This window comes from Astyanax mexicanus, chromosome 18 (genome assembly GCF_023375975.1).
Source record: "Astyanax mexicanus isolate ESR-SI-001 chromosome 18, AstMex3_surface, whole genome shotgun sequence".
In the NCBI taxonomy this organism is placed as follows: Eukaryota; Metazoa; Chordata; class Actinopteri; order Characiformes; family Acestrorhamphidae; genus Astyanax; species Astyanax mexicanus.
In genome coordinates, this window is record NC_064425.1 from 23,392,052 (window position 1) to 23,412,866 (window position 20,815).

Below are 20,815 nucleotides of genomic sequence, written 5' to 3' on the forward strand. Positions count from 1 at the left end.
TATAATCACATCTATGTCTGAAATCATTTTTTCCAAACTAAAACCATAATTTTAAAAGTTAAAATACGCATTTCTGTTACTGGCATTCACTCCTGTTATTATTATTTATGTTTTTGTAATTAACAGGACTGAAAGAAACAGGAATGAGTTTTTAGCATAGAATTAACATGAAAAATATAAAAGATGTAAGATGTTTCAGATGGGATCATGTTTTACTGTAACATGACTGAGTGAAACACAGGGACACAACTAAAATGTATTTTGACTTTTAAAATTATGGTTTTAGTATGGAAAAAATTATTTAAGACATAGATGGGATTATAAGTCACACAACAATGCATTATATTACATGGTAAAGTTTATAAAGTTATTTTTTTCAGTGTTCTAAGTAGTTTTTACTACTTGTAATACATGTAATTTCCTGGGGGCAGAAATGGCACCAATTCGGCAAAATCTGCCTAAAATAAATTAATTTTTAATGGGCAATTAAGCAGCTGATACAGGGCACCTAGTGCATCCCAAATTCTTCAACATTAACATTTTAATATTAACATTGTAGCCATTATGGCTTTTAGATTTTTTTTTATTTTTTATTTTTGCAAACCCTGGTATCGATACTTCTACCTGAGGAAAAAATGGGAATACACCTTAGTAAATAAAGAGTTTTAAGTGAGTTCATATGACTGTATCTGTTCATAGTGGTACACAGCTGGCTTCTGTAACCAAAAAAGAAAAGGTTCCACAAAGGATACGATTTAGGGCCATTATACTGTAAGTTAAACTGCTCTTTTGTCCAACTCTGCCACGCCTTTGGCAGCAGTAATTCAGCGTGACCTTTTGACTGTGTTGTGCAGGCTGTACCTGTGCAGTGCCAAGCTTCCATTATATCTTATTTTTGCACATAAGGCAAAATCCTCCCAGAGTCAAGTCAAAGCTTTATCAGAGTGGATTAAAGCTCGGAATCGACAGCAGGTAAGATAAAACACACAGTGACAGAGCTAGAATAGGCTAGCTACAACTTTAGTTACACTGTTTACACTGACAGCTTTCTGACTAGGCCTTCACATTTAGCTTAGCTAGCGCCAAGTTAGCCTGTTATGAAAACACCGCATACTGTCGTATCAAGCTACTAAACAGTCAGTGTCAATAAAAACACACCACTCTTATAGTGACTTTTAATGCTATATTAACTTCATATTATCTGTTTATACGGTGTATTAGAGTAGTACGGATGATTCAGAGACGCAGCAAAAGAATCTGTAGGGAGGAGAACTCCCACTTGAGAATTACTTTAGGATTTGTTCGGCCACCATACAGCGCTCTTGAGTGAGACCAAAATAATGAGTTCATTCGGAGGAATTGAGGAAAGTGATAGTTTAGAAATGTTTGGTCATTTTTATATTGAATGTACAAGAATGCACTAATGTATTAACTGTTTCAGTATGTTTTTAAAGCTCTTCAATGTTCTGTCGATTTATGCTACCCATTGAAATGTGCTTCTTTACGGCAACATTTTTTCATGTTTTTCATGATAATTCCTTAAGGGTTTTCGAGAGCATTAAACAACCTGCTTGAATGTTTATAATTGCTGTAAATAGCAGTTAAAAATAGCAATGGCAAGTAACAAAATGACAATGAACTATACAACTAAAATTCGGTTTATAATCACGCATATGGCCTTAACTTTTTAACTTTAAAAGTTAAGTTACCTGATACTGAGATTTAGCCTAACCACATATCATACCTAGGCTCCTGCTGAGACTATTTTCTAATATGGTGTCTAATATAGTGCTTTTTTGGCATGTTTTAAAAAATATATTACAAGGGTAGCCCTGTTTGACATGGTAGCACAACTCGACAGAACATAAACTATTAACTTAACTGCCTTTTAAACGTACGCCAGCGTCAACTCACTATCCACTCAGCAGTAACGTTACACATTAGCAGTAATGCTAGCCAATCTGTTGAAAAAAAATCGTTTCCTGTAGAAAATTTAAAATATTCAGGTGCTGTGTTTGCTTTTTAGTAAAAATCGTCTTTAAAGTGTCTAAAACAAAAGAAATGTCCTGAAAAAGTAGTTAATTACTATTTTAATTTTAGTATTTAGCCGTTTAGCTCCCTTGAGCTCCATTTATTGAGGACTCGTTTGCGGGCGCCCTCTAGCGGTCGGCAATTATTTTCTGATATAAGTGGGTGAGCTCGCCATAAAACAACTGTGGCGCAGCCACACAGCATACTGTTAGAGTAGCAAATGAGAAGCTAGTTTTAATTAATAAGAAAATAAGCTAATGCATACTTACTGGTTGTGTAAGATAGCTAGTTAACTAACCGAGTGGCGCTGTCTATTAGCTATCTCTTTTGTTTTATAGCGTTAGATAGGTTAGCTAACGTTAGCTTTGTGTGGGATAAAATGTTTATGCTTTTTTCTATTTAATCTGTAATTGGTTTTAAAGTAACTGCAATATACAGGAAAATAGCACATTAATCAGTCTCAACAAACAAATATAAAACATTTGTTGGTAGCACACGAAAGATAATGAGCACCAATGTTACAAGCACTAAGCAAATATTCTATGAAATAAATAAAATAAGAAACATAGGAAATATTTATAAGAAATATTACACAGCTACAAGTCAGTCAGATTTAGATATTCTACTGCCTTGTCCCACATTTTATAGTATAATTTATATTTTGGGTTAAAAGAATAGGACAAAAAGTCTATTGCTCCCAGGCCGTGGGTGTATAAACATCTGTGTCCAGCGGTTTTCTAGAACAATGTTTCCCAACCCTGTAGGGGTTCAATGCCCTGAACTTTTAAATGCCTCTCCAGGTTTATTAACTCAATAATGGACTATGTATCGCTATTTAACTCAATAATGGACTCTTATTGAACTGATTAGTTGGATCAGGTGTGTTAGGTATGTGGTGGCTGAGAACCTGGGAGAAACCTTTCTAGAGAGAACAGCTGGACAGATGTTCTGGCACCCATAGATAGATGGTCATTCATAGGCTGTATGGGTTGTTTTATACCATAAACGAAGCTGACGTCCCACAGAATACTGAGAAATACATAACCTAGCTATCGGGACAAGGATAGTAAGCTAGCTATTAGTGGTAAATAATAAGAGCTGATGTGTTGTTTAGTCTTATGAACGTCAACACAAGAGCTTCATATGTAACTTAGCTAACTAGCTAATGCTTTGTTTAATTAGCTTAAAATGTGGTTAGGTAGCGTTGAATGGCTCGAAACCAATCTGAGAATAATTGTTCAACCTGTACAGAGTCTGTGCTGGTCCATGTAACCTAGCTAAACTCTCCGGGTCCATATCTAGGTTACCTAACTAGCCTAGGTTAGCTGACGTTAGCTAAAGGAGCTAACTAACACAAGCCCTCAAAACAACATTACAGTCAGCTAACCAGCTCTGAATTATAACACTATATAACAATGCTGAAGTAAAAATAGCAAGAACTAACCTGACATATCACCTGAACTGGGAAAAGTCATGTAGTTTAAGTCCTAGACTGTCCATTTTAACATGTGGAGGGTGTTTAGAACTGCTGGAGAAAAGCAGGCTACTGAAAGAAGTTGCGACAGCGGCTCATGTGACTCTTTTTACAGGAGACGTCGCCCAGGCGGCGCGCATGCGCAGTAATGATGGAAATTCAGGCCCCTTTTTGGGTGAATGAAGCTAAACTGCTAAAAACTCAATGAAACATTAATTATGTGTTAGACTATGTATTGTTGCAGTCTTTATTGTTTTTATAGTTTACAAGCTTTGTTTAAATAGTGACAGTAATGGTTGTTGTATGAGATAAAGCTGTATAAATGTAGGAGGTGAAAGAACACACAAATCTTAATCTTAGTTCAATCATTGATGCCTTTGTAAACAACATTAATGCTGTTACTTATATAATTTCTAATAACAATATTTGTATATAATCAAATGCTTATTTATTTAAGTAATTCAATTCAAATTGTGAAAGGCATGCATTATATCAGTCCATTAAACACTATTTCAACCATTTATTTATTTTATTGTTGATTTTAGGGCTTACAGCTAATGAAAACCTAAAAGTCAGTGTTATATTGTATAAGACCAATTTAAATTTTCTTAAATGTTCTGAAAAGTATGTACAGTACATGCACTCATTTCACTTTTCAATTACATGCACCTGTATGTATGTATGTATGTATGTGTGTATGTATGTATGTTTTGACACACCTTCTCATTCTGTGTTTTTCTTTATTTCTTTATTGAATTTATTTTCTACAATGTAGATTAATATTAAAGTCATGAAAACAGTTAAGGGACACATATGGAATTACATAGTATGTAGTGTTACGAAGTGTTTGATCTTCACAATCCCCTGATCAACTGAGATGGTGATTTGGGATGAGCTGAAGCTACACAGCATGAAGAAAAACTGGATACTATTGTTCAGCACCTATAGAAACTCATGTAAGATGCTGAGAAAACTATTTCAGGTGACTCTACCTCATGAAGACCCTAAGGCCCCGTCCATAAGAAGCCGGTTGTTTTTTTTTAAACTGAGATTTTTTTCTGATTTGGGGTTATGTGTAGTATTATATTTTAAATGCAGTGCATTTTTTGTTTACGTTGTACAGTCTGAATCAGACTGAAAAGATCAAGTCTCTTCATGCCTGATGATAGGGTGTGGTATCTATTCTATCTTTATTGTTTTGAATAAATTATATGAAAAAAAAAACGCTTTCACAACACAAGATTAAACTGACTAAAAAACAGGAGTAAAAGTAAACTATATACACACAAATATCATTGTAATGGGAATGTGAGTATAGTTTTGCTCTACATATAGAAATTAAACAGATATAGTTGCATGTCTTATGTACTTACAGTGGCTTGCAGTACTTATGTATGTACAGTGGCTTGCAGTACTTATGTACAGTGGCTTGCAAAAGTATTCATACCCCCTAAACTTTTTACATTTTGTCACCTTGCAGCCACATCCACAATCCTAAAAGGAAACCTGTCGAGGCTGCAAAAGACTTGAGACAAGGACGGAGATTCACCTTCCAGCAGGACAAAGAAGAATGGGCAAAAGTCCCAGTCTCTAGATGCGCAAAGCTGGTAGAGAATATCCTAAAAGACTTGAAGCTGTAATAGCAATAACAGGTGGCTCTACTAAGTTGTGCATGTCACAATTTTCAGATTTTTATTTTAATTAAATTTTTAATAATCAAGTTTCATTTCCGTTCCACTTCACAATTATGCACTACTTTGTGTTGGTCTATCACTTTTAATCTCAATAAAACACATTTCCTTTGTGGTTGTAAGGTGACAAAATTATGCCAGCCATTATATGTGATTAGTTTCCTATTAAGATCATTTTAACATGCTTTTATTGTTAGTCTGATAACTATTCACAATTTAAAATGATCAATATTTTTAGCAAATGATTGATATGTGAGCTTTTTTTAGGGAGGGACTCAGTTTGCTCAAGCAAAGGATAACAGGTGTGAGTTCTTTAAATAACGGCTTTATTTAAGTCACATGAGCAACACATTTTCTCTGTACACTATATGGAGGCGTGCCAGGGACAAAAGCATGCCAATATGTGATGTCATCTGTCTGCAGTTCATAATGTGCAGCTTATCTCTGAAGTAGCTCTCTATTTACCATGGATTTAAAGTGAAACTGGATGTACTGGTTCATTTGTTGCCCAGTTTTGTTTGACCACCAAATATTTACCATCAATCAGTGAATTACCCCTCCAGCATTGTGACACACAGGCCTGTGCAAAATTGATTCAATGGGTGTAGTCACAGTCTTAAAGGGATGTTCAGCTGAGACTGTATAATTAGTTCCAATATTGAACTCATTCTTTTTTAAGACAAGCAGAACCAGAATGTTTACACTGATAATTGTCTTAAGAAATACAACCAATAAAACTTTTACTTGCTTACACTGTAAAAATAAAGTTATAATTTGTGAATATAGATAATTTACAGAAGTTTGATTTCAGTTTTCATGGAAAAACTCGCATACTGACAAATGTCTTGCTTTTGTCAGTATTTCTATTACACCTTCAAGGGAGTAGCTGTAAAACTACCTTGTCGACAGTTGTTTCCCGCACCCCACCCAGCCTCTAAGAGAACAAATACCAGGCTGTCCGGTTACGCCCACTTTTTTACCCCTCCAGAACTAGTCTTATTAAAGCTGTCAAGTTACAAAGCCTCACACAACCTCACACTGTTCAGGGAGAGGCTGTCTCTATTCTGTAAGGCTTTAATTTATCTACAGGTAAGTTTATTCATCACAACATCTTAAATTATGTCAAGAATAGTATTTAATAACATATACATTAGGCTTAGGGCTGGACAATATTGTCAAAATGTTCTATCATTATGTTTAAAGCTGCAGTCCTTGAGATTTTGTCTTTTTAACTAAAAAAACAAAGTGCAAGACAAGACACAAGGTGCATGGACAAGGATTACAATAGATAGCAGACAATAAATAGAATGAATGCAATAAACGCAAGTATGTACATGGTGCAACTATTACTCACTGTATAAAATGTGTAGATAAGTGAATAGAAGTGCTGAGGTATAGTGTGTAGAAGTAGACTAGTGTAAACCACATCTCATCATGTAAACAAAATGAACAGTGCAAGTCAATTATAATTATTATTATAAATGATGCCTTAGAAATATTATAAAAAAGAATAATATTGCTTATTTCTTATCATATCAATAATATACTATTTAGGCATATCAGGGATACCATCAGTACTTCAAGAACACTGGTCCAACTGCATATTTAATTAAAAAGAGCTTAATTAGTGCAGATTAATGGATGAATTGGATGAACTGCAGTATATGTTAAATAAAAGTCACTATACTCAGTATGTATGTGTTTTTCTCAGACGTCCTCTAAGAAAATGACAGGCTGAATTACCTACAGTTTTTAGCTGAACTCTGTGGTCCTCCGGTAATTTTAGTGACGTCTGGACTGACATCTCTGAGTTTTGTCAAGTCAGGTTTAATAAAATAGCTATTTTTTCCAATGCCACTCATTGTAATTACACTTTGGGCACACGTTTCCACTGAGATCCACGTAGACACAACAGCGAGTGGAAATGGAGGAGCTACTGAACATAATGTCATGTGGCTGAGAAAGCAAAATAAACTCCTGATTTTTTCAATTGCAGTCCAGATGCAAGAGTTTTATCACTGAGTAGAAGTGTGAAATATTTTTCACAGATGCCCCCCTGAGAAACTAATTCTGTCTGGATAGGAATATAGTGTATGTAAGTGTATGTGTGTGTGGTCTATTGGGTGCAGGGCTGGTTGTATTTGGGGCCATGCTGGTCCAAAACCAGTGATGAACACTTATAATTTCACTCTTAAAGATCCTTGATATAAAAACCTTGATGTGAAAGCTATGAATGTTCCTTGTTCTTTTTGCAGTTCAACAACAATTTGAAATTTTTTCAGTCTGGTAAGAGACATCTCGAAACCACAATGGAACGGCAGAGTGACTACTACGCTCTGATGTGTGGCCTCCAGGAGCTCGATTTCCAGGGGAAAGCAGTACCCAGTGACCTTGTGTTAACAGGTGAACACGCTTTCCCTCTCTCTATGAACCCCAGAGGCCAGGTCCTAATGGCTGCATCCCGCTATGGCCAGGGTCGTCTAGTGGTGTTGGGACATGAGGAGTATTTAACACGCTTCCCAGGCCTGGTGGAGAATATTTTGGCTTGGCTCATGCCCGTTTGTGCTGACAGCATCACAGTAGGCATCCAGAAGAGTCTCCATTCACTTGCCAGCAACCTGTGCTATTCCTCCATGAAAACCAAGGTGGATGACTTCCAGAGTGGGTTTGCGGTCTTCGTCTCTGATGCCTACAGCGTGGATGCAAATGCTAAAGACTTGGTGGCCTTTCTCAAAGCTGGAGGAGGCTTGCTGATCGCTGGCCAAGCCTGGAGCTGGGCTAAAGCCAACCCAGGACAGAACACGTTACTCAGCTTCCCTGGGAATAAGGTTTGCAGCGTGGCTGGGATCTACTTCTCGGAACATCCAGGGGAACTTGGCAAATTTCCGGTGCCCATGCAGATTCCTTCTAGCTGGCTAGCGGTGTCGTAAGTACAGCACCAGTGTGATTCTTTTTTTGCCATTTTTTGGTGATTCCTGTAATTGTTTTACATTATTGTACAACTCCTTCGACCTTTATTTGATTGCAGACAGTATAAACACATTTTTTCCATGATCAATTATATTTAATTTGTTAATATACATTCATTCTTGCATTTTAAGCCAGAAGCACTTTCCAAAAAAGTTGGGACGGTAAAACATTCACCAATTCACAATGTTGCCAATCCTCACAATTCTCACAACGCTTTAAAGGTGTTTGTGCGCAGAGGAAACCAAGTGCTTTAAGCATGTCTTAAGGTGTGCAAAGACATGTAGGAATGGATGGATATTTACAAATGAGATGAAACTCTGCACTTAATTTTTTGGTGTTTCTTTTCTTTTTTTATCACCAGAATTGGAAAGGATTTCAAAGATGACCTGAAAGCCCTGCTAAAAGGTGTTTCCGAGTTTGACATTCAAGGAGGTGCTATAGCATCTGAGGTGATGGCACATGGACCGCTAGCTTTTCCCATTGGGCTTACCTCCGGTGGTAGAGCATTCATTGCCGGGGCCTACCATGGCCAGGGAAGGGTAATCGTGACCACTCATGAAGGCTACATGGGTCGTGATGCGCTGTCCACTTTCTGGATCAACGCAATCCGTTGGCTTGACGAAGGCCGTAACGGGGTTATTGGTGTCTCGCCCAACCTTAAAGATGCCCATAGGATTCTGAGCCAATCTGGGCTGAATTGTCAGTTCACTGGCTTAAGGGACGATCTAAGCGTCTTCGTCTGCACGTCCTACAGTGACGCTCAAAGCCAAGAGATCCAGGAATTTGTGGCTGAAGGTGGAGGCCTCCTGATTGGAGGTCATGCCTGGTACTGGGCCCAGTGCAATCCTAACCGCAATGTGATGACAGAGTGCCCTGCAAACCATATCCTCAGTAAGATGGGCCTGTGTATTATGGGATCCACCTTGGAGTCAGGATTGTATCCAGCCCAACAGGTGACAGCAGAGGGGACCCCACAAGCCTACCACTTCCGTGACTTGCTGCAGCGCTTTGCTGGACACGTGACTAAGGGCCAGGAACTGACCGATCAAGATCACGAGTGCCTAAAGAAGCTCAGACATGACTGTGAAAACTACCTCAGAATGCAGGCTCACGACTCCGCGTCCTACACATCGGTGGTGAATCTGCTTACTGACATGGTGAAAGAGGCAGGAGTTCCGCAGGTGTGTAATTCCTGTCCTATTGAAAGTGCCAAGGACAAGCTGCTCCTTCATGTGGGGTCTGAGGTCTACAAGGTCTGCCAGAACCCTGATGCACTTCTGCCGTTCATCATCACAGACATACCCAACTTACCCTCTGTGTCCAATGCAAGGATCCGCGTCAGTGCAAACACGGGTGGTAGGGATTTTCTTTTTTTCTCAAGAGACATAGGGACATTTAGGAAAAGTGGGACGTCAGGTTAAATTGGATAGCTTACTGAGTGGCAGCAATTCAAATGTAACCATGATGAATTATTCCCACAATGGATCTTGTCATTTAGAATTATGGCCTCCAAATTATATCATGACATTTTGGGGTATTTTTGCAATAAACATATTCTTGGCAACATAACAAAACACTGAATAAATATTGGATGCATGTTAATTTTATTAAATGCATGTTAAATTTGTATTTATTATGAATATAACAGTTTCAAACATTCAGAACCAAAAAAAAATAGAAACAAAAGAAAATCTGCATATGTATGTTTTGTCAGTAACCTTCCAAAACTTATGCACAGGTAACCAAAACTGATGTTTCATCATTATGGCAGTGCATTATAACAATTATAATTATAATACTTTTATAATACTATAACACTCACTCTCCATACTCCAGTCACATTTGCATCACCCGCAAAAAAAAAAAAATCAGAATTTCTTGCACATAAATACTTAAAAAAAAAAAATTACTTGCAGTTTTACGTGCAGTTTTGCATTTTGAGTTTCTATAATATATTTCCACATTGAGAAAAAAATATATACCTACACATACATTTATATTGTTAATTATCATCTCATTCCCATTAACCCAATATTGTGTCTTGTCAAATGGGTTGAGTCTTCTCATATATTTCTTTAAAGCTTCACAGTAAACAGCAAAACTAATAGAAAATAGACTGCTTTCAAGACAGAGTACTGCTGTTTTCATGGTATTTTTAGCCACTTTCTTTAGCCAAGTTATACTTATATTATCACGAAAAATATAATATGACACACCCCTAGTGAGAATATTATTATAATTCAAAGTCTTTATTTATCTGTCCCGCTTTGGCTTAGTTTACCTTACAAAAATCTTGACTTGAGTTTTGACTTAAATATGTAGCATGAGGCACACTAAAACCTGCCCACAATTCTATGCTTGCAGATGGTGAGGAATGGATAAGCACAGGTCTGTATCTTTCTCCTGGAATGAGGACCTTCGTTGCCGTGCCTGCAGAGATCATGGACAAAGGTTGGCAGGTAATTAATTTAGATTATTATTTAGATTATTGTTTATAGTAAAAGGAATACTTTTATTAACAGTTAATATATTTGTAGTTTACACTAAATTTACACTAAATTAAAGTTACACATAATGCTCATGCTAATATTATTAATATTACATGTCATCAGCTGCAGATTGGCTGTCAGACGGATCACTTAGGTCATGCAGATGTTCTAAGACGGGCTCCTGTGGTGCATGAACGCTTCGCTTTGGATAAAGACATGCTGCAGGTTTGGAATCTGTGGGGAGGTCTCATATACCTGATCGCTCCACCCAAATGCAAACTGGACGGGGTGGAGGTCATCGTCCAGACGGCCATAAAAGCTCCATACTACAAGTCTGGTAAATCCAGTTAACATGTATTTACTGAATACAAACGTTTACTATGTGCAGTCTTGGACTAAACTTAGACCATTAAATTTGCAATTTCCAAGTTCAGTCTTTGACTTAACCTGAAGGAAAGAAACTGGATCATACATAATGTTTTGAAATAAAACTAACAAATTAATAGTTTTTTACTATTTGTGGTATTACCAGATAGCATATTTAAGCATTAACTTAAGCATATTAAGCACTCTAACAAAGACTTAACTAGCAAGGTTTATAAATGCTAAATCAATTTCAAGACACAAGATAGAACTCAACCGCATAGAGGTGTCATTTCCACACAATTAATTACATTGGTTTCTTTTTTTCTAATTTTCCTTGTTCTAGTTTTAGTATAGCTGTGGGTGGGGCTTGTGGAGCATCAGCATTGTTCTGTTATTTTGTCTATTTTTCTGTTTGCCTAAAAGTGCTTGGGTGTTAATATTAAAAAAAATTATAAAATAGTTTATTATTTATAGACTGTTATTTAATAGACCTTAAAAGAGATACACCAATAACTTTAATATGGCTTTCGTTACAAAACTAAATATTTTAAATAGTTCCAAAAATATATAATATAAAAATTAAAATATATAAATGGACCTAAAATACTAAAAATGTAAGTATTCAAAGAGATATTTCTCAAATGTTCTTTTGCACCAATTAGACACAGGTTTAATATGAAATTACAACATGTTATTATTGAAGTCATTGGAGGCATTAAAGTATTTAAGTAGCTATTCCCTTCGTTCTCCTATTAATAAATACAGCATTAATATATTTAAAAGGGCTATAGTTACTCATAATGCAAGGAGCAGCAGCAGAAGCTCCAGGAGTTCTGTTCTCATGTTTCTCCAGAACAGAGTGTTTGGGGCCACAGAGCCGAGTTTCTGTCACTCCAGTGTGTTAGCTTGTTATGCTAACTGGCTAGCGTTAGCTAGCGAGCTCTGCTAGTATGCTTCGGCGGTGCTGTTCTACGCAGTATGTAACAAATGCAGGTATCGGTTGTAAATAAATTGTGAACAACTGGCATATTGTCTTTTTCAGGAGAGACCAGTGTGGCGAATTGGATGAATGAAATCCGCAATGCCCCAGCGCCGTGGGCTGAGCTGGAGTTTGAGAATATCATCATCACCCTGCAGTCAGAGGTGATACGGCAGCTGGATCGGCCTGATGAAGTGGCAGCTCTCTGGGACTCGATCATGAGGGGTATCGCTGATTTGGCTGCAGGACCTGCCAAGTTCCCACGCAAGGAGCGCTTTGTGGCCGATGTTCAGATCTCTCATGGTTTGTATTGATAGAGTTTAGATGTGTGATAAAAAGACAAGTTTACCCTTATATTACATTATCTTTTATTTTAATTTTTATTTAGTTAGTGTGATTGAAGTATGCAATTACATGTATTACACCATCTTAAATCCAAAAATATAATATTCCATATTATTCCATAACATAATTTAATGTTTTTATAGTGCATTTTGTTTTTTGTTTTTGTTTACTTGAGCATAAAAATATCTTAAAGTATTGTAATGCTATTTTTTGATTTCTTTAATTTGCCCTATCAACACTTTTACTTTTACTTTTTTTATCATAGTAAAAAATTACTGCCAAGCTATGCCAAAAATTCATTTTTAGCAACATTTAACATTTAAATGTGTCTTCATACAGGGTTCATGCATGCTGGGTATCCCATTATGATTCTCTCCTGCTCGGCTCCAGAGCTGGTAAACCCTGAATCAGCGCGAAAGTTTGGCATTTGGGGAGCCATCCATGAGTTAGGCCATAACCAGCAGCGCTGGGCCTGGGAGTTCCCTCCCAATACCACCGAGTGCACCTGTAACCTGTGGTCAGTGTATGTGCATGAGGAGGTGCTGGGGGTGAACAGGGCAAGCGCTCATGAGAACATGAGCCCAGAGAGGAGGTGGGGCCGAGCTCAGAGTTACGCCATGGGGGGCAGACAGCTGGACCAGTGGAGCATGTGGACAGCACTGGAGACGTATATGCAGGTACACAAGATTTTATTGAATGTAATTTAATATTAGGTGTAGTATTTGAAGAGCTAAAGTTACAATATCTGCTTTAAATTATTTTTGCTCAAACTAATTGAAATGAAAAGTGAAAAGTGGTGACATGTATTAAATGGACATTATTCTGGATTTGTTTTAGTATATTTTTTTTGTAAATTCTCATTCACAATTACATATGCATTTTGTATATTTTTTTAAGAAAACAAAATGCTCTACTATGACCCCAAATTTTATATACTATATTTACTTTAAATATTTATTCTCATAAACTAAGTTGTATCTGTAACGCCAGGTAGTGAGGAGTGACGCAAGCCGAGTAAAATAAGCAAACAGGTTTATTAACAGGCAGTATAACAAAAAACAGTAAAGCCAGGCAAACAAAGATGTCACCGAAAACCAAAGACGTAGTCGAAAGTACAGTCCGAGTTCGTAGTCGAGTATCAGTCCAACCATGCAATAAATCCAATAAGGGCAAGACAAAAGACATAAACCAATAATCCAAAAAGAGAGTCGTAACCATAAAGCCAAAACGAGAAACGATAGGAGAACGCTTAGTATGCAACATCAGTTAACAATACCTCGCGGTGTTTGTTTACATACTGCGGACTTAAATACCGGAGCTAGATGGGTATGAACCGGAACTAACTCAGAACACAGGTGAATCAGAGCGTCGGAGCGAAATGTGATTGGGTGAAGTAGAACGGATACTGTTGGTGTCATAATCAACGGGAATCTGGGAAATGGAGTCCGGTAGTGTGGAAGGAGAACGAGGCGGCGTGACAGTTCCCCCCTCCAAAGAGTCCGAAGGAGCCGAAGGACGAGGACGATGCAAGGAAACCACCTCCTCCCCCCCAGTGGCGTCCTGGACAGGCAATGCAGAAGCAGAATCGGAACGGACGGGAACCCTGGACCTTGGACGACCTCTCCTGGAGCCGCGGACGGAACTGGAAGAAAGGGCAGAAACTGAACCATGACGTCTACTCCGTCGAGGAACCGGAGACCTCTTCCTGGGGCGACCTCTGGGGCGTGGAGCCGGACGAGACGGATGAGACCGATGAAAGTCCTCCACCATTAGAGGGTCCAGAACATCCCTCACTGGCACCCAGCTCCTTTCCTCAGGTCCGTAACCCCTCCAGTCCACCAGGTACTCCAGGGCTCCCCCTCTCCGTCTGGAGTCCAGCAGTCGTTCTACCGCATAGACTGGATCACCATCCACAGCCACCGAAGAAGGAGGAGGCGACCCAAGCGACGTCTCATCCAACGGACCAGGGATAACCGGCTTTAACAAAGATACATGAAACGAAGGACAAACACGGTAATGAGGAGGCAAATCAAGACGGTAGGTGACTTCATTAATTCTCTTAATAATCTTAAAAGGTCCAATGTACTTAGCTGAAAGTTTTTTATGTGAATCTGGTTGCCGGAAATCCCTGGTTGACAGCCAAACCCGATCTCCAGGAGAATAGAGGGGGGCCTCGCGACGTAGGCGATCAGCCTGTCTTTTCTGTCGCTGTAATACTGCCTCAATACGCCTGTGAGTCTCCTCCCACACTTCCTCGCTCCGACGCATCCAATCGTCAACTGCAGGAATGTTGGAGGGTTCAGCTGACCAGGGCATGATGGGTGGCTGATAGCCTAAAAAACACTGAAAAGGAGTCAATTTCGTGGTGGAACTGATCAAAGAATTCTGAGCTAGTTCGCCCCAAGGAAGGAATTTAGCCCAATCGTGAATGTTGTTAGAACAATATATCCTCAAAAATTTACCTAGCTCCTGATTCATTCGTTCACATTGGCCGTTACTTTGAGGATGGTAGCCAGAGGATAAACTAACAGAAATACCTAATCTATTCATAAAGGCTGACCAGACTTGAGAAATGAATTGAGGACCGCGGTCGGAAACAATATCTTCAGGGATACCAAACACACAAAAAACATGATTAAACAAAGCTTCAGCAGTTTCTAAGGCAATGGGCATTTTACAAAAAGGAATGAATCTAACACCGCGAGAGAATCGATCTATGACTGTCATGATCACTGTCTGACCCATAGATTCAGGGAGGTCTGTAACAAAATCAACTGCAAGATGGGACCAGGGCCGAGCAGGTACGGGCAATGGCACTAATTTGCCAGCGGGGAGAGTACGAGGAGTTTTACACTGAGCACAAATAGTACAAGAAGCAACAAAGTCATGAATGTCCGAGCGCATGTTTTCCCACCAAAATTGATTCTCCAATAATGCATGTGTTCGAGTCTCACCAGGATGTCCTGAAGTGAGAGAAGTGTGGGCCCATGTGATAAGTCTATCTCTACACTGGTCAGGTACATAGGTCTTATCTGAGGGACACTGTGCAGGGGGCTGTGAAGTGGAGTTAATCCGATCAATCTCTTCTGAGATCTCCCATCGGATGGGAGCTACCACAATGCCTGGTTTCAGAATAGTAGAGGGTTCAGAGCTTTCTAAATTCTCGTCCTCGTAAATTCTAGAGAGAGCATCTGCCTTGGTGTTTCTGGAACCTGGTCGATAAGTGATAACGAAATCAAAACGTGCAAAGAAAACAGACCAACGAGCCTGACGTGAGTTTAAACATTTCATGGATCTTAAATACTCCAAATTTTGTGGTCAGTGATTACTACAAAGGGATGTAATGATCCCTCCAACCAATGTCTCCACTCCTCTAAAGCTAGCTTAATAGCCAAAAGTTCACGATCGCCAATGCCATAATTACGTTCAGCTGGGGAGAGCTTATGGGAGAAATAAGCCACCGGGTGCATCTTACTGGGGGAACCGAAATGTTGGGAGAGTACAGCTCCAACCCCTACACTGGACGCATCAACTTCGACTACGAAAGGTTCCTTAGGCTCGGGATGTTTCAATAAAGGGGCCGTAATAAACACTTCCTTGAGAGAAGAGAAAGCAACAGATGCTTCTTCTGACCAGACCAATTTTCGGGCATTACCTTTTAGCAAGTTTGTAAGTGGGGCAGCTACTGAACTATAATTACGTATAAATCTACGATAAAAGTTAGCAAAACCCAGAAATCTCTGTAATTCCTTGACTGATTTGGGAAGAGGCCAATTAGCAACAGCTTGAACCTTCCTATCATCCATAGTTATACCAGTAGTACTGATCACATATCCTAAAAAGGAAATGGTAGACATATGAAATTCGCATTTTTCTGCTTTGACGAAAAGCTGATTCTGAAGTAATCGAGTAAGCACAGCACGTACATGAGAGACATGAGTATGTAGATCAGGTGAGTAAATAAGGATATCGTCAATATATACTATGACAAATCGTCCTAACATATCACGGAGTACATCATTAATGAAGGATTGAAACACGGAAGGGGCATTCTTGAGACCAAAAGGCATAACTAAATATTCATAGTGCCCCCTGGTGGTAGAAAAGGCAGTTTTCCACTCATCACCCTCTCTGATTCTTACCAAATTATAGGCACTACGTAGGTCTAACTTAGTGAATAAGGAGGCTCCACGTAATTGTTCAAGAGCCACCGGAACTAGAGGCAGTGGGTACGGATATGTCTTGGTAACAGCATTGAGTTGGCGATAATCGATACAGGGGCGAAGACCTCCATCCTTCTTCTTAACAAAGAAGAAGGATGCGGCCACGGGAGAGGTGGAAGGACGAATAAACCCCTGAGCTAGAGCTTCCTGAACGTACTCCTCCATAGCGCATTCCTCAACCTGAGTTAATGGGTAAATGCGTGATTTAGGAGGTATCTGATTATTAATAAGTTCAATAGCACAGTCATAAGAACGATGTGGGGGAAGTTGAGTAGCACGAGATTTGCTAAATACTTCAGATAAATCTGCATAATCGGAAGGAATATGTGTAAGTGATTCCTGACCTGGGCTCTCTACCGTAGTAGCCTGAATCAACAATTTAGGACCAGTAATACAGTGATCATGACAGTAAGGAGACCAAGAAATGATTTCACAATTAGACCAAGAAATCAGAGGGTTGTGTTTCTTCAACCAAGGAAGTCCTAAAATAATCTGATAGCTAGTGTCCTTCATTACAAAAAACCTGGTCTCCTCAGAATGCAGGGCGCTGACTTTCAGTTTGACTGGTGTGGTGATGTGGGATACGGCTCCTTGTCCTACTGGGGTCCCATCCACCGCAGACAGCCTCATTGGATTCTCCAGGCACTCGAACTGGATCTGGAGACTTCTGGCCAGCTGCTCATTAATAAAGTTCCCCTCAGCACCGGAATCAATCAGAGCTGGAAAAACACAGGAAGAGGACTGGCAGAACAGAATAACAGATATAATAAATGATCGTGAAAACATGTCAGAGCTTAGTCGGCTTACCCTCTTAGCGTGTGGAACCCCCTCCACACGCTTTCCCGAGTCAGAAGCAGGTGGCTCATATGGACGGTCCGGGTTGCCATGGTAACCATGGGATTGCCCACCGTTGGACGAGCCTGACGACTGTTTTCGCTGAACTCGGGGAGGGCAGCTCCGACACTCGCGTAACATGTGCCCCGCTCTTCCACAGTAGAAGCATAATCCAGCCTGAAGTCGTCGCCTCTTTTCTTCACTCGATAAACGGGTAGCATCCACTTGCATGGGTTCTTCCTCCCTGAAAGTGGGCCGAGGAGTAAATCCAGATGCACGGGGCGTAGCGAGATGAGGAGTAGGGATACCAGCTCTACGACCAGGTAAAGAGCTTTGTTTAAGCTGATCCAGTCTAATGGCTAGCGAGATTAGTTCATCAAGGGGTAATCCATCGTCCTTGCATGCTAATTCGGATAACACATCAGCCCTGAGTCCGTTACGAAACATCACTCGTAGCGCCGGTTCATTCCAACCACTACCAGCAGCCAGAGTGCGAAATTCCAGAGCATAATCAGAAACAGACCGATTTCCCTGACGTAACTGGACTAATAACTCCCCCTGAGATTGTCCGTGATGAGGGTGATCAAAAACCAGCTTAAACTCACTGAGAAAGTGTTCGTAGGTGCTATGCTCAATGCTAGGCCAGATAGCAGTGGCCCAATCCAAAGCTCTACCGGTGAGGCGCGATATAAAAAATGAAATACGCGCTGCATCGACGCTCACAAGAGAATTGGCAAAAAATAGCGACATTTGCAAAAGGAAACCTCTGCACAAATCCGGAGAGCCATCATATTTATCGGGTTTGCTTACCGGAAAAGCCGCCGCCGAAGGATAGCTGGGAGCGCTAGCTGGAGAGCTAACAGAGGCCTGGTTAGCGGAGGCTAAGCTAGCTGGCGTGGCTACTCTCAGCTGAGCAAGCTGATTAGCAATATCTTGGAGGCTCGTAGTGATCCGAGCTAACTGAGAGTGCTGCTCAGACTGCTGAGTAGTAAGAGTGGTAATGGTGTTAGCAAGGCTCTCGAACAACTGGCTATGCTGTTCGAGAACCCTCCCCTGGTTACCGACTGCCTGTTGAAGATTATTTAATTCGGCCATCACTAGCGGCGAGGTATTATGTAACGCCAGGTAGTGAGGAGTGACGCAAGCCGAGTAAAATAAGCAAACAGGTTTATTAACAGGCAGTATAACAAAAAACAGTAAAGCCAGGCAAACAAAGATGTCACCGAAAACCAAAGACGTAGTCGAAAGTACAGTCCGAGTTCGTAGTCGAGTATCAGTCCAACCATGCAATAAATCCAATAAGGGCAAGACAAAAGACATAAACCAATAATCCAAAAAGAGAGTCGAAACCATAAAGCCAAAACGAGAAACGATAGGAGAACGCTTAGTATGCAACATCAGTTAACAATACCTCGCGGTGTTTGTTTACATACTGCGGACTTAAATACCGGAGCTAGATGGGTATGAACCGGAACTAACTCAGAACACAGGTGAATCAGAGCGTCGGAGCGAAATGTGATTGGGTGAAGTAGAACGGATACTGTTGGTGTCATAATCAACGGGAATCTGGGAAATGGAGTCCGGTAGTGTGGAAGGAGAACGAGGCGGCGTGACAGTATCTAAATTTTTGCTGTTGTTTTTTATTATTTTATTTTTTGCTAAAATGCACCACATGATTGATGGTAAAGTTGACATTTTGAAGATTTTTTGAGTGATAGCAGTGAACAAAAAAAAGGTGATATGCTACTAATATTTCAATCAATCCATCATTTAACCTTTATTTTGACTTGGAAGTACATTGAGGGCAACCCTCATGTGGAGCCGAGCATTTACAACTACAGGGATTGACATGACAAAGAAAATAATAACTACATTTAATAATTAAAAAATAACAGTTAGTAAAAAATAATAATTAATAATAATAATAATAATAATAATAATAATAATAATAATAATAATATTTAAATAAACAAATAAAAAAGTAAAAAAAAAAAGCAATAATACAAAGTTATTAAAACATAAACATTTAAATAATGAAAAATATTAAAAGGAAATAAAGAACTAAGAGAAGAATTAAAATAAGAAATAAAAGTTAAGAATAAATAGAATTAAGTAAAATATTTATATTTATAATAAATTATTTCATACGCAAAGTTAAGTGATTTGATTGATTCATCTTCAAATTTATCTTTAGGCAAACACAAACACAGAGACACAGAGAAATATTTATCACTTTAGCATCAATATCAGAATGTGTAATAGTCACGTCATTTATATGATTATATACCAATATCTACATAATAGCATTTATTTTACTCCAGTCAGTAACACAGAGGTTTAATTATTAATTCTGTGTTGGGTCATTGACTTATATAAAAATTAGAGAGCACTTAAAATGACGAGTTTCTTTGATTTTAAAAAATTGAAAACCTCTGGAATATAATCAAGAGGAAGATAGATGATCACAAGTCATAAAACAAAGCTGAACTGTTTGGATTTTTGCACCAGGAGTGGCATAAAGTTATCCAAAAGCAGTGTGTAAGACTGGTGGAGGAGAACATGCCAAGATGCAAAAAAACTGTGATTAAAAACCAGGGTTATTCCACCAAATATTGATTTCTGAACTTTTAAAAATATGAATATTAACTTGTTTTCTTTGCATGGTTTTATTTCTTTTTATTTGGAATCTGGGAAAAGTGTTATCTGTAGTTTATAGAATAAAACAACAATGTTTATTTTACTCAAACATATACCTATAAATAGCAAAACTTATTTTTCTTTATCTTAACATTATCTACGCTTGATTTTTCTTTTTTTCCAGTTGCAGGACAGGTTTGGCTGGGATGCCTTCAAGAAAGTATTCACTGCCTACCACACCATAAATAATGTGCCGGGTGATAACAATGGCAAGATGAACCTGTACGCTGAAACATTCTCCAAGGTGGTAAACATGAACCTGGCTCCATTCTTCAAAGCCTGGGGTTGGCCCATCCAGCCCAGCACTGAAGACGCGCTCTCTAGTCTGCCTGTGTGGAGTGACCATCCCATGGCCCAGTATGACTGTTAGAGTACTGTGTGAGGCAGTGTGGAAAGCACCATTTTGGCTATGCTAGCTTATAGGTCACTAACAGTTCCTGGTGCTTACCTGTTGGTTTGTGATTATTTATCTATGCAAGAAACATCCATATTGATTTACTTTTATTTATTTTCAGTTATCTATACTGACATGAAGTGTAAGTATATCATTATTATTATATATATGAGGGTATTATAATCAGGTTAGATCAAATTTTAAATATCATACACTGTAATCTGATGTCTTAACAGTTTATGAGATGCTTGCTGTTTTATTCATGTTGTTTGCAAATAAAAAAAACTGCATGAAATCTGAAAAGATCCTGCTGAACTGAATT

The 20,815-nt window shown here is 39.0% G+C and overlaps 2 protein-coding genes across 8 annotated transcripts in view; one reads left to right on the plus strand and one right to left on the minus strand.

Moving 5' to 3' along the window:
- The window catches only part of bach1a (BTB and CNC homology 1, basic leucine zipper transcription factor 1 a), a 251,933-nt gene extending 247,935 nt beyond the window's left edge, over positions 1 to 3,998 (minus strand). For 2 of the 3 annotated variants that reach the window (XR_007425357.1, XM_007234501.3), the window contains exon 1: positions 3,476 to 3,997. The gene's annotated coding sequence lies outside the window, so the exon portion shown is untranslated. Of the gene's footprint in view, positions 1 to 3,475 lie in introns of all 3 variants that reach the window. The other variant, XM_007234502.3, reaches the window with a different exon arrangement.
- Positions 832 to 20,796, plus strand: LOC103047626 (TRPM8 channel-associated factor homolog). Of its 5 annotated transcripts, XM_049467319.1 has the most exons (9): positions 832 to 972; positions 4,986 to 5,157; positions 7,452 to 8,122; positions 8,528 to 9,522; positions 10,531 to 10,625; positions 10,779 to 10,992; positions 12,064 to 12,303; positions 12,685 to 13,022; positions 20,224 to 20,796. In XM_049467319.1, exons 3-9 carry the CDS (start codon positions 7,506 to 7,508, stop codon positions 20,467 to 20,469), a joined length of 2,745 nt encoding a protein of 914 aa, XP_049323276.1. In that variant the 5' UTR covers positions 832 to 972; positions 4,986 to 5,157; positions 7,452 to 7,505; the 3' UTR covers positions 20,470 to 20,796. The 5 variants fall into 5 exon arrangements, with proteins under 5 accessions (XP_049323276.1, XP_007234561.1, XP_049323277.1 ...); XM_007234499.4 differs by lacking the exon at positions 4,986 to 5,157; XM_049467320.1 differs by lacking the exon at positions 4,986 to 5,157 and having other exon boundaries at positions 7,479 to 8,122.
- Positions 20,797 to 20,815: the final 19 nt, after the last annotated feature.

What these genes read in the sequence shown, in the direction of transcription:
- LOC103047626 (XM_049467317.1), top strand. Translation starts at nt 6,037, where the DNA reads ATGTCTTGCTTTTGTCAGTATTTCTATTACACCTTCAAGGGAGTAGCT. An exon ending in CGTCAGTGCAAACACGGGTG is followed by an intron (nt 9,523 to 10,530) that starts GTAGGGATTTTC and finishes CTATGCTTGCAG; the next exon opens with ATGGTGAGGAATGGATAAGC. An exon ending in AGCTCCATACTACAAGTCTG is followed by an intron (nt 10,993 to 12,063) that starts GTAAATCCAGTT and finishes TGTCTTTTTCAG; the next exon opens with GAGAGACCAGTGTGGCGAAT.